General features: G+C 45.7%; 1 protein-coding gene across 6 annotated transcripts in view; it reads left to right on the top strand.

The window, feature by feature from the left end:
• Window positions 1-14905, top strand: part of ATP13A2 (ATPase cation transporting 13A2) — a 650312-nt gene that overhangs the window by 358932 nt on the left and 276475 nt on the right. For all 6 annotated transcript variants that reach the window (XM_085608574.1, XM_085608571.1, XM_085608572.1 and 3 more), the window contains one exon: window positions 1013-1180. In XM_085608574.1, the coding sequence (XP_085464700.1) occupies window positions 1013-1180 (168 nt within the window). The remainder of the gene's footprint in view (window positions 1-1012; window positions 1181-14905) is intronic.

Below are 14905 nucleotides of genomic sequence, written 5' to 3' on the forward strand. Positions count from 1 at the left end.
CATGGATGGAATGAACTTGCAACGATTGTAACTGTAACTGACTTAATGCTGTAACATTGTTTTAATCCTCATGTAAAGCGCTCTGATACCTCCGGGTCTAGCCAGCGCTATATAAAACTCAATCAATAAATAAATCTCCCTGTGCCTAACAAAAAATGAATGTGTCCATCTGTAATGCAACTGGTGCTCATTCATGTAAAGCGTTTGATACCTTCGGGTCAAGTTGGCGCTATATAAAACTCCGGGGGGAAAAAGTATATTATACATACAATTTTTATATAATAGAATTTCTCGTCTGAAAGAGGCTGCCAGTTTAAGCAGCACTGTTCATTTCACCTGCCAGGTCCGGAACCTTGCCGTGTATTGTCCAGGTAGCTTGGTTATGTCGTGGTTTGTGCATGAAGGAGGATATGACACGTGTGCATATTTGCGTAGTTTCTCGTGCCAAAGATGAGCTTTTTACTTGTGGTTTCTTATATAACACCTAAGGTGACAGGTGCTTGCCAGCTCCATTTTTGGTGATCTTTCTTTTGTAAAGTTATTTCTTTGTATTTCTTGTTCGCGTTCAACCTCTGCTGTTTCCTCTCTTCTTACTTTACACTTCTTTCACTATTCTTTTGTATCTGTTTTATTTCTACCTCCATCTCCTTTTCTGAAGGTAAGTTGTCTCCATTTTCTTACTTTAACAGTCTTTGACATTCCCCTTCTTTGTCTTTCCTATTGTTGTTTCGTTCTTCTCTCTTTACCCAACCCTCCAATTCCCTAACCTTTCCCTCCTTTGTGATCACTCTGTTTTTCCATCTTTCATTCTGTATATTTCCTCGCTTTTTCGCTACAGGACTCTAATGTTTTTCATGGTGCTTTTCTCTCTGCTGTATATCTCATCTCCTACTCCCCATGATTGTGCTTGTCAGATTTTGTGAATTGGCATTTGCTGCCATTTGCCCCCTTAGTATGACCCTCTCCCTAACAAGATACCCGTGTAACCTCTCTGTCTTTTTCTCCCTTTTAGGAGATCAGCGGTTACCGGAAAGTAACATGGCGGGTTGTACTCTGCTACATTGGGGCTGTGTTGAGCCTGGGGATCCTACTGCTCATATTTCACTGGAAGCCAACACTGAAGGTGCTGTGCAAGTGTAGCACCTGCCCGCTGCGACAAGCTGAGTGGGTCATCATTAAGGTAAGTTTGGGTCCTGTGCAGGACTCGTTGAGTGGTAAATTAGGTGCAATTTTTCGAGAGCCATCCCTTCATTTTTCTAACAGACTGAGTTTTCACTTTGGAAAAATAGTTCAGTGCCTTTAAAATTCTACACTTCTCGGACAGTCCCAAATGTTCTGCACTAAGGCATCCGTTACATCGCAGATATTTTCGTTTTCCTTAGCATCTCCAAATTCTAGCTCTTGCTATTTCTACTTCCTTTTTTATTTTTAACTTTATGCTTATCAGATTTCAATTTTATGCAGGCATTTTTCTTCATTTTTAAAAATCATGAGCTGTTTTTTCTACCTCTGCTTAGTTTTTTAATTTCACTGTCAAAGAACTGCTTTTTAGGTCTTGCCTGAGACAGGGCATGCACTGCCACTTGTGAGGCATTTTATTACCTTACAGTAGGCATAAAGCCCACCCATTGGTTACCATTGGTTGAACTCATGTCCCTCATTTCCTTCCTTCTCTTCGGTCAGCACGTGTCGGCTTCACTTACTCTTCGTGTGTTTGTTCTTCACCTGGAGAATGGCCGAAGTACTTGTCCTTTCCCTGATCATGCTTTTGGAAGTCTTTATTTTCTCAAGTTGAAACGTTCCATAAGAGTGCATCATTTTGCAGGCCTTCTACCCATGTCCCCTCCCATCCCTCTCCATGTTGTTGCTTGCCCCCTCCCCTTTCCTATTCCTCTCGATATGGTTGCGTTATGTCACTGTTGTTGCTTGCCCCTCCCACCATGTTTCCTCCTGTTGCTTGCTTCCTCTGTCCCTTCGTTGTTGCTTACACCCTCTTCCCACATTACTTGCCCCCTTCCACCCCATCCCACGTTGGTGCTTGCTTGGAAACCCCACGTTGTTGCATGCCCCCGTCACCCCTTCTGCCTCAGCCCCCCCATTGTTACTTGCCCCATCCAACCCTGTTTCCTGTTGTTGCTTGCCCCCTCCTACCTTCACATCCTGCTAGAAAAAAAAACAAGCATTGGCAGAGTCAGTAGGTCTCGTCTATGCAACCTATCGCCTTTGTCAGTGTTTTTAGCCATGTTTCACAGCAGTGTGGCTGCTGTGCAGCTTGGCTGAAAGTAAAAAAACTGCTATGATGCGTCCAGTGCTAGCCTTGTCTTAGCACTTTTGTTTATTATGAGCCGAGGGCGGGAAGAAAGGCATTTACACCCTCCCTGTTGCGTGTCCTCTCTCCCCCTGACATGCTTCCTGCCCGGCTGTCCTTCCGGCAATTTTTTAAAAAAAACAATATGATGCATCACAGCGCTTTTTAGGTCTTGCCTGAGGCATTTTGTTAACTTATTGTAGTGATTAACTCCACGCTGGTTGTAGTGTTTCAAGAGTATTTATTGTGGTAGTTACAAATCCGGTAGTTCAGCCCCCACCAGGAGCAGCCAGCGTGCTGCTCAGCCCTTCTCAACTGTAGCCGCTCACTCCCAACATTCCATATTACATCATTCAGGGAGAATTCCACTAGCATAGTATGAACCACATTAGAACCAGGATACTACATATCCTCCTTTGTTCAAAGAACAAGCATTAGCATAGCCAATAGGACTCGCCTTTGTGACCTTATAAGTGTTTAGCTATGCAACAGTTGCATAACTAAATACTTATAAGGTCCCAAAAGCGAGACCTATTGGCTATGCCAAGTGGACGTGAAAGTGAAAGTAATCACGGTAAAGCGCGGCGCGCGTGCCCGCGCACATGCACTGTAGCTCCAGGCTGGCCTGGTAGCACTTTTTGGAGCCCTCTCAATAAGTCTCGCCAAACCAGCGCATGCGCTGGGTCAGGCGAGACTTAAAAACAGAAAAGAACACTGTACACAGGTAAAAAGAAAAGGAAAAAGCAGAAACAAGATGGAGCAGCTAGATGAACGAAAGAGAGAACCTAAAGGAGCAGAAACAAAATGCAGAAGCTAGATGAACGAAAGAGAGAACCAAAAGGAGACCAGAAGGGCTGTGAGAGAGACAATAAAACGTGATAAAACAGAAAAACATAAACCATTACTCATCCTCCTTTCCATACACAAACAAAGAGAAGAATGAAACAGAAAAAGAGACAAATGAAGAATAAAAGGAGAAACCACCAGTGACTACCAGCTGCACACCTACTGGCCAGACAGGTATGCGAGGAGGCAAGTGAGAGCAGGAGGAAACAAGGAGACAGAGAAGGAGAGAAATACAATAGATTACTCACACTTCTCCATCATGTAATGAAGACTGAATAATAAATAGAGAACAGCACTGGGCTATAGTGTTGACAATGAAACAAAGCGTAACATTAAGAGTAAAAACAAACGGCCAGTGTAACGTAAACCATGCACTACGGTAATGGGAGTACAACCCAAACCATACACCCATTAAGGGTAACAAATCGCTTGTGCAGGGGTAACCTCGAGTGGAGGTAAGACATAGTGCACTGTGACAATCAAAAAACACCAACACTGTAAAACGTAAACGTGAACTAAGTAATGAGGACATAAGACAGTGTGGACGCACCTCGAGTGGAGGTAACCAGTTGTGCGCCATAACAAAGGGGCTAAAACCCTTGCGTCACACCTCTAGGGAGGTAACAACAACATGCGCTGTTGCAATGGGACTGGAACCCGTGCGACACGGCTCGTGTAAAGACATTGTACACTGTAACACTGGGCTAGGACCCATGCTATACACCTAATGTGTAGGTGAAAACCATGTGCACTGTAACAATGGGGAAAAACAACCAAAGAACGCACCTCGAGAAGAGGTAAAATTGTTGTGCACTGTGGCAATACTCCGTGACGTAACACCCTATGTAGGGTAAAAGTATAAGAAATAGTGTAGTGTAGTGTAACAAAATTTTAAAACATAACCAAACTAGTTCTGCAGACGGGAGATTAATTAAGGTAAACAATTTTGTAAATGCATCCCCTTAGAGAACAATTCAAGTAAAACAAACTCTGCATACAAGTGTGAAAACATTTGCGCGGAGGGCTTCTGGGAGCGGCAACAGCTTCCTGCTGGGGTCAGCGCACTAGTTTTGGCGCCCCCACCAGTATTTAGATTCACACTGATGCGCACGCGCAGCGGACGCGCTGCCGGCGGCCCGCCAAAGGCAAGCCCATCTGCGCCCGTTAGCGCCTGGACCGGGCCCAGGGTCCCCCCCCCTCTGGTCCTTGGCCTCCAGACCATAAGAAACTTAGCTATTCAGGTATTGAACTTCTAAATCTACGCCCAGCACCTAATAATGCGTGTTCACGTATGGTTTTAGATGCCACCAGTGGGCCCTTTAAAGCTTGTCCCCATTGTAATTTCATACCCTCTATACTACCTAATCGGAATTCCTTTAAAGCGCATTCCCCCTATCTTGACAATGGAAATATCAATGCAGCGCTCATAAACGCGCGCTCACTAGTTAAACACAAATACGAGATCGCGGACTTGCTAACTGATTACAATCTTGATGTTCTTTTTATAACTGAAACCTGGACAGATCCTTCGTCAGGACCTGACCTTACTGCTGCGACTCCAGAGGGCTACGCAGCCTTAAGACAAGATAGAGCCAACAAAAAAGGTGGTGGGCTGGCGATAATTTATCGCAGCAATCTCACAGCAAAAATTGATCACATCCCCACTTTGACCTGTGAAGCTATATATTTCTCTATCCAGCTCACCTCCTTCCAAGCCTTTAAGGGCATTCTACTCTATCGACCAGCAGGACCCAGGACAGAGTTTCTCTCTACACTAAGTAACCTGATAGAACCACTGGCAGCTGAACCCACCCTCACGATTTTGGGGGATTTTGATTTTCACTTAGAAAATCATCTTGACAGGGACACTAACACATTACTTCTAGACCTGGAAGCGGTGGGTCTATCACAGCAAGTTTCAAACTCCACGCACGTAGCCGGCCACACTTTAGATGGCCTTTTCTCAAATTCCCAAGCTATTCTTCTACAGAGTATTCTCCCTTTAGTCTGGTCTGACCATCATGCGATTATATTTAACATTCATATTGACATCAAACCCTCTTCTAGTACCTTAATAAACAAGCCGGTTGTAATAAAAGCCTGGAAGAGTATAGATCACCAGCTTATTAAAACACACTTCTGTTCAACCCAACCTGTTGTCTCTTCAGACCCCAACCTTGCCTCAGTAAACTATACCAACTGGCTGCATGATGCACTTAATCTGCTGATGCCAAACAAATCTCTCTCAAAAAACCAGCGCTCTCTGTCAGCCCCTTGGTTATCTGAACTTCTCAGAGAACAAAAGAAACTGTGTAGAAACCATGAAAGGTTAATCTTATGACTGTCAAGAGAAACTCTTTTATAAAGAAGCGCTTACTAAATATAAACTATTGATTGCGCAGGAAAAAAGTAAATATTACATCGCACAGATTGAATCTGCGCAAGATTCTAATAAGCAGCTCTATCAAGTAGTCGCCAAATTGTCAGGTCAAATATCCTCCTGCACCCCAGCCCCTTCACATTCACTATGTGACTCTCTAGCGAATTACTTTTTTGAAAAAGTAAACGACATCTATTCGAAATTTGCATCTCAGACCAACACTGCTGATCAGTCCTTAAAAAATGGTACCACTGAATACTCCTTATAACAATTTGATAACATCACGCCCGATCAGATTGCCAATCTAATCGCTTCCGTGAAATCAGGCTCTGCTACTGACCCTTGTCCTCCGGCTGTACTTATACCAGTCATAGAACAAGTGGCACCTGTTCTATCTAGCATTTGTAATGCTATGTTTGCTTCAGGCATATACCCCACTACCTGGAAGAAAACTATCATAAAACCACTTCTAAAAAAAGCAAACCTGGACCCAACTGACACTAAAATTTACAGGCCGATAGCCAGCCTGCCTTTCTCGGCCAAAATCTTTGAAAAGGTGATGAATACTCAACTCTCCAAGTACATTAAAGATCATCATCTGCTAGACGACACTCAATTTGGTTTTCGTAGGGGCCACGGAACAGAGACCACGCTCATCAAAGCGGCTGAAGATATCAGAATTATTCTGGATCAGGGAGGCACGGCTGTTCTCGTACTGCTGGATCTCTCAGCAGCTTTTGACACGGTCGATCACACCATCTTGATCGACCGTGTCACTAAAATGGGTATCCAACATAATGCTAGAGCACTTTTTACCTCTTTTCTCACCAACCGCACTCAATCGGTAAATTTTGGCACGTTTCAGTTTGCCCAATTGGCCCTCCCTTGTGGTGTTCCACAAGGTTCATCCCTAAGCCCGACACTTTTAAACATCTATGTGTCGGACTTAGCCAGAGTAATCAAGAGACACGGGATGGGCATTACATTGTATGCCGACGATACGCAGTTGGTGTTGACTATACACAATGATGGGGAAAAGGTAGCAGCCAACTTTCAAAGAGGCATGCTAGCCATCAGTAGCTGGATGACCAGTAATTGCCTTAAGTTGAACTCTGACAAAACAGAGGTTATGACATTCAGCAAGCTATCCCCCGTCTGGTCTTCCTCTTGGTGGCCTTCTTCACTGGGCCCTCCCCCCACTCCCAGTCACCAGGGTTAGGAATTTGGGCGTCATATACGATGACAGACTGACCTTTGTGCCTCATGCCAATTCGGTGGTCTCCGCCCCATTCCACAAATTACGTATGATAAAAAAGATTTTACCATTTCCTCTTTTGACTGCAGGAAAAACTCTGATTAGTACACTAGTCATGTCTACCATTGACTACTGCAATGGGCTTCTTGTGAATGCCCAAAACAAGGTCATTCATAAACTACAATCAGTCCAGAACGCAGCCGCCAGAATGCTATCAGGAACCCCCAAATACAAGCCAATTTCACACGTCATTCAGAAGTATCACTGGCTCCCTGTGAAGAATCGCATAAAGTTCAAGGCCTTGTGCATTGCTTACAAGGCTTCCCGTAAATCTGGACCTCAGTTTCTAATCAGGGAGCTAGCGACTTATATTCCGACTCGGGCCCTTCGCTCATCCACTGCATTTTAGAGTTCCACGCACCAAAACTGCTTCATGGGGCGATAAGCGTTTTATTGTCGCCACTGCTAAACTTTGGAACTTGCTTCCATTAAAGATCAGATCTTGCCAGTCTCTACTAACTTTCAGGAAAATGACAAAAACCTGGTTGTTTATTCAATAAGCCCCTTCGGTATATGGTATAAGCCTGCTGTCCTCAGCGCCGAGACACCCATGGGTAGTTGAGCGCTTTATAAATCTCATAAACATAAACAAACTTGTGCATCCCGAGGTAACCTGTAAAGAAAACAAAAGTTAAGCTGTAAACTTAACATATACAATGCATCTCGGCTGGCATACAGAGAGTGCCTTGTTGACTAGAAGTAAAAGCAGTAGTATAAAGACTAGAATCAAGAAGCCGTAGTGGTAATACTTGAATCTCGTGGACCAATGTCACTGTTGCAAAACATGCCTTACTCATGACAAACGTGGTCAAAACCATTTTGAAAACAAAATACAGTCTTTCAAAACGCGTAATATAACTGATGCCGTGCGTGGTCAAAGTCATCCTGTAAATGAAATGAAAAGTATCCAAACCAATTTGTCCACTAGATAGCAGCGTAACTCTGGCAGAGAATACTGAAGAATCATAACTGCGCAAAAACAAAATCTCACCCCACAGTTCCATTTCGACGCTGCACTTGAACAAAAAACAATAAAATAAGTCACCGACCGTGTTGTAACGTCACCGTCGCTCCGATAAGCCTTTCAATCTTGTGCTCCCCATTTAAGGAGTACGTGGTTGGCAAATTATAGCGTGAAACAGCATCCTGTGCCAACTCCAAGATGGCGGCACGCTATATCACTCCGTGCCGAGAGGCTCACGGCACGTCTGTGCAAGCAGGGAACATCAAGCAGCATGTCGCAGGGAAGACGGAGGACGTCACAAGCACCATGGAGAAGGTGGAGGTAAGCGCGCGCTCTGCTTCAGGCGCACGAGACATACTTTGAAACACAACACAGCGGTTGGTAAAACCGAGGTTCTATATCTCTCAGAGGGGCACCAACAATCAGGGACAAAGAAAGGCCTCACCTCTCAAAATTGGAATAGACGCAAGTTGCAGTACCTGTACACACTGATTGCACAGATCCCTGTACAGCTCGGATCTCGTGTGGCACAATGAGCACTCTGACAGTCATCACTACTCCCTTTGATGTCCTGGTGAACGTGAAATTAAACTGGTTTGTGCCGGACAGAAGCACAGGAGGGCGCACGGGAGACACAAATTCAGGCAGACTAATTATGTAGATCGTCGAGACAGTTTGACATTGTAGAAAGTGAGCTTCAGTGTTTAAATATTAAACTTGTCCCAAACGAAATTGAACGTGTGAGACTGAATCCCACTCCACGCAGGAAACACAAATTCAGGCAGTCCAATTACCTTCCTGTTGAGACGCTGTAGAGACAGCATGTATAGACTTGAGCTGCAGTTAAAACAGACGCTGTAGGGACAGCAGGAACAGATTAGAGCTGCAGTTGAACAGATGCTGTAGGAACAGCATACAGAGACCTGAGCTGCAATTGAAACATGGAACTGGCAGTGTCCCGTAGAGGGCGACCGATGTGAGGTCACTGGTGGGGCTGAGGTGTGCCAGTAGTTGAGTAAGCGCAGCTGTAGTTAGAGGAGTTGCTTAAGCTTGACAGGAGGTTCCCAGATACTCCACACTTGAAAATGAAGGTCTTGAAAGGTACACACGCTGGTTCTTTGAGATAACTCGTCGCCATAAAATTGTAGTGATTAACTCCACGCTGGTTGTAGTGTTTCAAGAGTATTTATTGTGGTAGTTACAAATCCGGTAGTTCAGCCCTACCAGGAGCAGCCAGCATGATGCTCAGCCCTTCTCAACTGTAGCCTCTCAGTCCCAACATTCCATATTACATAATTCAGGGAGAATTCCACTAGCATAGCATGAACCACATTAGAACCAGGAAACTACACTTATCAAGGGCTTAGACCCAACCTATTGTTTCCCATTGGTTGGCATCGCCACTCTCATATGCTTGCTCCTCTTTGGTCTGAGCATGCTGGTTTGACTGTCTCTTCTTGTGTTCAGCCCTCCTCTGGAGCATGGCCCAATTAACACTTCCTTGCCCACTGTCCTTCCAACGCTCGCGATTTCGGAGATACTTTTTTCTTCTTATGGAAGCACTTATGGATGATCATTTGTTAAGCCACATTTGTGAAACTATAAAGAAAATAATACTTTCCATACGGAATAACTTAAAGGATTAGAATCGAGAAAATAAAAGTGGAAAAGTCTGTTGGAGATGTAATGATTTGATGTACCAACTTACACAATGTATGAAGACATAACAGAACTGTAATTTTGAACACTGTTATTTATCTTTTAGAGCAACATTTGTGATAATTAAGACCCTTAATGTCTGATAAAAAGCTGTCCCTTTTTTGAAACCATAGACTGGTGATTGTGTGAGCGATATGTATGTGTATGAATGAAATAAATTGGTTCCTTATGGTTTTTTTTCATGATTTTAACATTGTTTACATTATTCTAGATACCGGTCAATTGATGTGAGAAATTTTGTATGGGGGATGTTTCCCTCTGCACAGATAAATAATCTATGAAAAGTATGAATTGATTAAATAAAACATTGGATACTTTCAACAAAATAGTCCCTGAGCCTATTGCACGTTCATGAGAGTTTTGGATATATGTGTATATATGTGATTGTGTTCCCTGCCCCGTTAACCTCTTTTAACAGGGGGTCCCTATTTTTGAATTATGCACTCCATAAGAGTGCATGTACTTGCTTCTTCTGCCACCCTGTTGCTTGCTGCACCCCCTGCGCTTCCGCTGTCCGTGTTGTTGCTTGCTCCCTCCTACTCTCCTCCAAACCTCTGTGGTATTGCTTGCTCGGTCTCGCTCTCCCCCCACTGTCCATATTGATTCTTCCCCCAGTCTTCCTCCCATTATCTGTGGTGTTACTTACCCCCTCCTGCCTTTCTCTCAATGTCTGTTGTGTTGGTCTCCCCCTCTCACCCTCCTCTGGCTATCCAGTGTTGTTTGCCGCCTCCTGCCTTCCTCCGACTGTCTGTAGTTTTGCTTGCCCCCAACCACTGTTCATCGTGCTGTTTGCCCCTCCCTGTCTGTCATGTTGATTGCTCTCCTCCTGCCCCATCCTGCTTCGCCTACTGCTGTCCGTGATTGTCCCGCTCCTACCCACCATACCAAAAAAGCACTATAATGCAGCCAGCGCTGGCGTGTCATAGCAGTTGTTTTCTAAATGTATTTATTGTTTTTACTCCAGTTGTTGCATTGTTGTTTGCCCCTACCCTCCTGCATTGTAGCTTGCCAATCCCATCCCACGAGATGAGATCACACTTTACTTCCCCGCTACAATTAACCTGAGAGAACGATCCTCACCCACCCCCAATTGCCACATCTGCAGGGTTTATGCTCTCAACCCTGAAATTACTCCATGTGAGGGTCCAGGTACGGTTGTGGGTATCTGAGGCGTTATACCTCCCAGGCATTGTGGCAGGTCCTCCTGTCTGAATTCTGCCCATCTTTCTTTCTAATCTAACTCTCAAAGGTCTTACTCTGTACCAGGCTGAAAAAACACCCAATACTCCCAACCCGTCCGACTTCCCAAACTCTCCCCCATCCATCTGTCCGAACAAGACACTCACTTACACCTCAACGAATCAACCGACCCTCCCCTCCCTCCCAAGCCCTAAATGTTGCCCTGACCTAGCACCATCTTTGTTGCAACTGCGCCATAGTAAACTCCCTCCCTGATCAAACATCCCTGCCAATGACAGACTCTTTTCTCTGCCATTCCTCTTCTCTGCTAATTCTCCCCCCTTTCCTGTTAGGTTCATCTCCTAAGCCCACCTCTGGGCAGCACTTGTTACCCCAAAGTCCCGCAATGTCTCCTCTGCATCCAGTGGACTTTCCAGTCTTTCATTGTTTTATCCCATTCTGTCCATACCCCTAGCACGAGTTTTACTGAGCAGCTCACAGGTATTTGTTGCATTTCAGTGCCACTTTTAGCCTGAGTAAACCCACATCTACCCTCCTACTGTCCACCTCAGGTTGTTAACTACCTGACCGGACAGGAGGTGGCTGCATGCCTGGGATGCAGGGCTGTCAGTAAGGATATACAGGATTGTCAGCCTAAAATTAGGGATGCAAAACACTTAGAAAAAGCATTGGCAAGACCAAGAGATCTCACCTACTCGAGCGCTATTTGCTTTGTTAATGTTTTGTAGGTTGAGCCTGGGCAGCGCATGCGAGGCATGCAGTATTGAAGTATGGCTTTGAATCCCCACCCACTCTTTGTCCATATTTTTAATTGGCTTGTGTCATTGCCCTTCGTAAACGCTGGCGTCCGAGTCGTTTTTAGGCTTCTTAGTCCCTCCTTGGTACTGCCTTTCTGCATTTGTTACCTCCCATAAAGACTGGACCTTTTACTTGTCTTGCTACATGGTCTGCTTTATCTTGGCTGTGAGCACTATTTTGTTTAAGGATTTCCCCCTATTCCATCCACGACCTGCTTTCCCTACAAGACAAAACCAAAGGGGATGATGGATGGAGTGTTGAACATTGCAAGCACTCACCCCCAGTCAACTGATCTGGGTTTAATCCATCATCATTCTTTAGCTCACTACGCCACCCCAGTTCAGACATGGCCATATGCAAATCAGTCTGACCCTGTGCCTCATGGGAACAGTCCAGCCCGAACTGCCAAGCCATGTCTTCCCTGGACCGAAACCAAGGATCCTGGGACCGGTTTCTGGCTAATCAACCGTCACCAGCCAGGTTAGCTTGAATCCAGTGGCAAAGTGAGCAAGGGATCCACGTCTGGTCACAGGGTCAAGACTGATTTGCATATGGCTGGGTCTAAACTGGAATGGCATGGTGAGCAAAAAAACGATGGATTTAGGCCCAGATCTATGTACTGGAGTGAATGTATGACATTGTTCTGCATTCTGTCCACCAATAGTTCTTTTTGCATTTGTCACCCCGAGTGGGATGGGTATGCTCATACGTGAGTCCCATGCTCTCCATGGCACTGGAATCAAGCTATCCTGGCTGAAGAGGGGTGAAACCCCGAAACTGGTCCTAGGATGCTTGTTTCCAGTCCAGGGAAGACTTGGCCTGGCAGTTCGGGCTGGACTGTTCCCATTGGGCACAGGGTCAAGACTGATTTGCATATGGCTGGGTCTAAACTGGAATGGCACGGTGAGCAAAAAAAATGGATTTAGGCCCAGATCTCTGTACTGGGGTGAATGTATGACACTGTTCTGCATTCTGTCCATCAATAGTTCTTTTTGCATTTCCCTACAAGACAGCATGCTGCCATGCCGTTCCGCTTTAACTTTAGCGGCCCCCGCATTTTTATTTAAGTTTGCAGAGCGGTCCGCTTTAACTTTAGTGGCTGCCGCGCTATGAAACCTTTTGTTTTTTTTATAAATTTGGGTGAAAGCGCCCCATATGGTGCTTTCACTTTAATGGTGGCCACGCCCTTTTCTTTCGATGCTGCTCGCCGTATTCAGGTTACAGCGAGCCGCGTCTAAAGAAAGGGATGTGTTCGCCATTAAAGTGTAAGCACCGCATGGAGTCTTTTAGAAATAAATAACACCGTGCTTTCACTTTAAGAATGGCTGCCGCGCTTGAGTTGAGTCTGGGAATGCGGCGCTCCCATCACTGGCTTCTCTCCTGCACTTATACCACATTGGCCTGGTCTCGACTCCGCGTGCTACCCTGCTACGGCCCAGTGAGTGATCCTGCATGCGGTGGTACCGTGGTGCGGTGCTGTCAGTGGCCTGAGCGCTTCATTAGGTCGAGCCTCCATGGGTGCGTTTGCTCCTGCACAGGGCTTTAAGTGAGCCGGGTCTTGCCGGTGCTCAGCATCAGCAGTTCTAAACAAGCATTGGCATAGCCAATAGGTCTCGCTTTTGGGACCTTATAAGTGTTTAGCCATGCAACAGTTGATGTTGTTGCACCAAGGATATTGTGCTGCATAACTAAATACTTATAAGGTCCCAAAAGCGAGACCTATTGGCTATGCCAATGCTTGTTGTAATTTTGGTATGCAGACCTTTGTTTTGTTACATATTCAATCTTGTTTTGGTATTTTAGGTGTTAACGTCTCATGGTTGTCTCCTTTAGTTAGGAAATTCTTCATATTGATAAGTAATGGTAGTTTTAGATACCACCCTTGCCATCTGTTAGTTTTTTTTTTTTGTTTAGAGCGTTTTACTATATTAAGTCGTCGTGGATGCAGGCCTAGTCCTTAGCCATATGCTGTGTGATTCGTAATATAGTTGTGGTTGTTGTAGGGGTGCCTTATGTAAGCTTGTGGTTCTGTCTCTAAGGTGGACTTCATTATTTTGGATAGCAGACTGCACCATATGCCACGGTTCGTTTTGCCTATTAGTTGTGAGCTGGCCAAGTTCTGTACCATATGCTGGTGTTTCTTAATGCAGTTCGGTTACCTGCTCAGGCCTGTTCCATATCCCGGGGTTAATTGGGCAGTTTTGCTTTTCTTTACTGTGTGCAGGGTTTCTTACTGTAGTTTTCGGCAGCAACCGACTCTTTGACGCATTTTGTCTTTTAGTTTTCCCTTACGGTTCATTGATTCAATCTTTTCACTGGCTCTCAGGTGTTGTTTTTGCGTCTGTCTGTACTAAACTACGCGCCCGTTTATTTTGTAGTTTTTCAGGGTGTGCTTCTCCGTATTATATGCAGGGGTTCACGTGTAGCTAAAATGTACGTAACTTCTTATAGTTTACTAAAAAAAAAAAATACTTGATGCCAGTACGGTTTTTAGTGTAGAGGTTCGTGAGACTTTTTGGGTCGCTGGTTTAAGTGAGTTCGCGACCCATCGCTCTGTGTAAGGTAGGCGTATCTCCATTCCTCTGCCCCCGGAGATGGATCAAGTCCTTCTCCCCTCCCTTGTGGGCAATTAACCCCTGGCCCTCCCTCTCTCGTGACCCAAGAGTACTCTTCTGGTTTAAGTGTTTGTGCGGCCATTGTTTAACCCCTTGGCTGCGGCAGGAATTCCGCCGCAGCGCTGGGGGGGGGGGGGGGTTTGGGGGCAGCGCGGTGGCGCGGTGCTCGTGACGGAACCGCTCCGTCACGAGCCACGGTTGAGCTGTGCTCATGACGGAGTGGTTCCGTCATGACTCCGCCCACTGCGCTAATGGCCCGCACAGGCGGGGAATCAGCGCAGCGTGGGAGGAGCGGCGACCAACGGCCGCAGCATGATGGAACCACTCCGTCATGAGCACACGGCACCCGTGGCTCATGACGGAGTGGTTCCGTCATGAGCGCTGAAGGGGTTAAAGTACTGCCAAGCAAACGCCTCCAAGCCTTTGGACCCGGCGTTGTCCTTGAGCAGTGGACTTGGCGTCCGTCCACCCGCAAGGAGAAATGGTGTATGCGGCGGGTCATTACCTGTTGACAACTACTTGGGTGGGGAACTAGTTTGGAGGGGTCCTTTTATCTTCTCCTTGCCCCTATTTAGTGTTTTGGAATGGGGGCTGATTCGAGCTGGCTTTTTAATTGGACGGGGGGGGTGTGTGTAGGAGAGGGGGCGGTTGGGTTTGATCTTTCAAAGTTGTTGGTTGGATTTAGTTTGCTCGCTAGGGGAGGGAGACTTTGGAGTTAAGTAGGTGGAAGACTGGTAGTTTAATGAAAAGGTGGGGTTGG

Source organism: Triturus cristatus, chromosome 1_2 (assembly GCF_964204655.1).
Source record: "Triturus cristatus chromosome 1_2, aTriCri1.1, whole genome shotgun sequence".
NCBI lineage: Eukaryota > Metazoa > Chordata > Amphibia > Caudata > Salamandridae > Triturus > Triturus cristatus.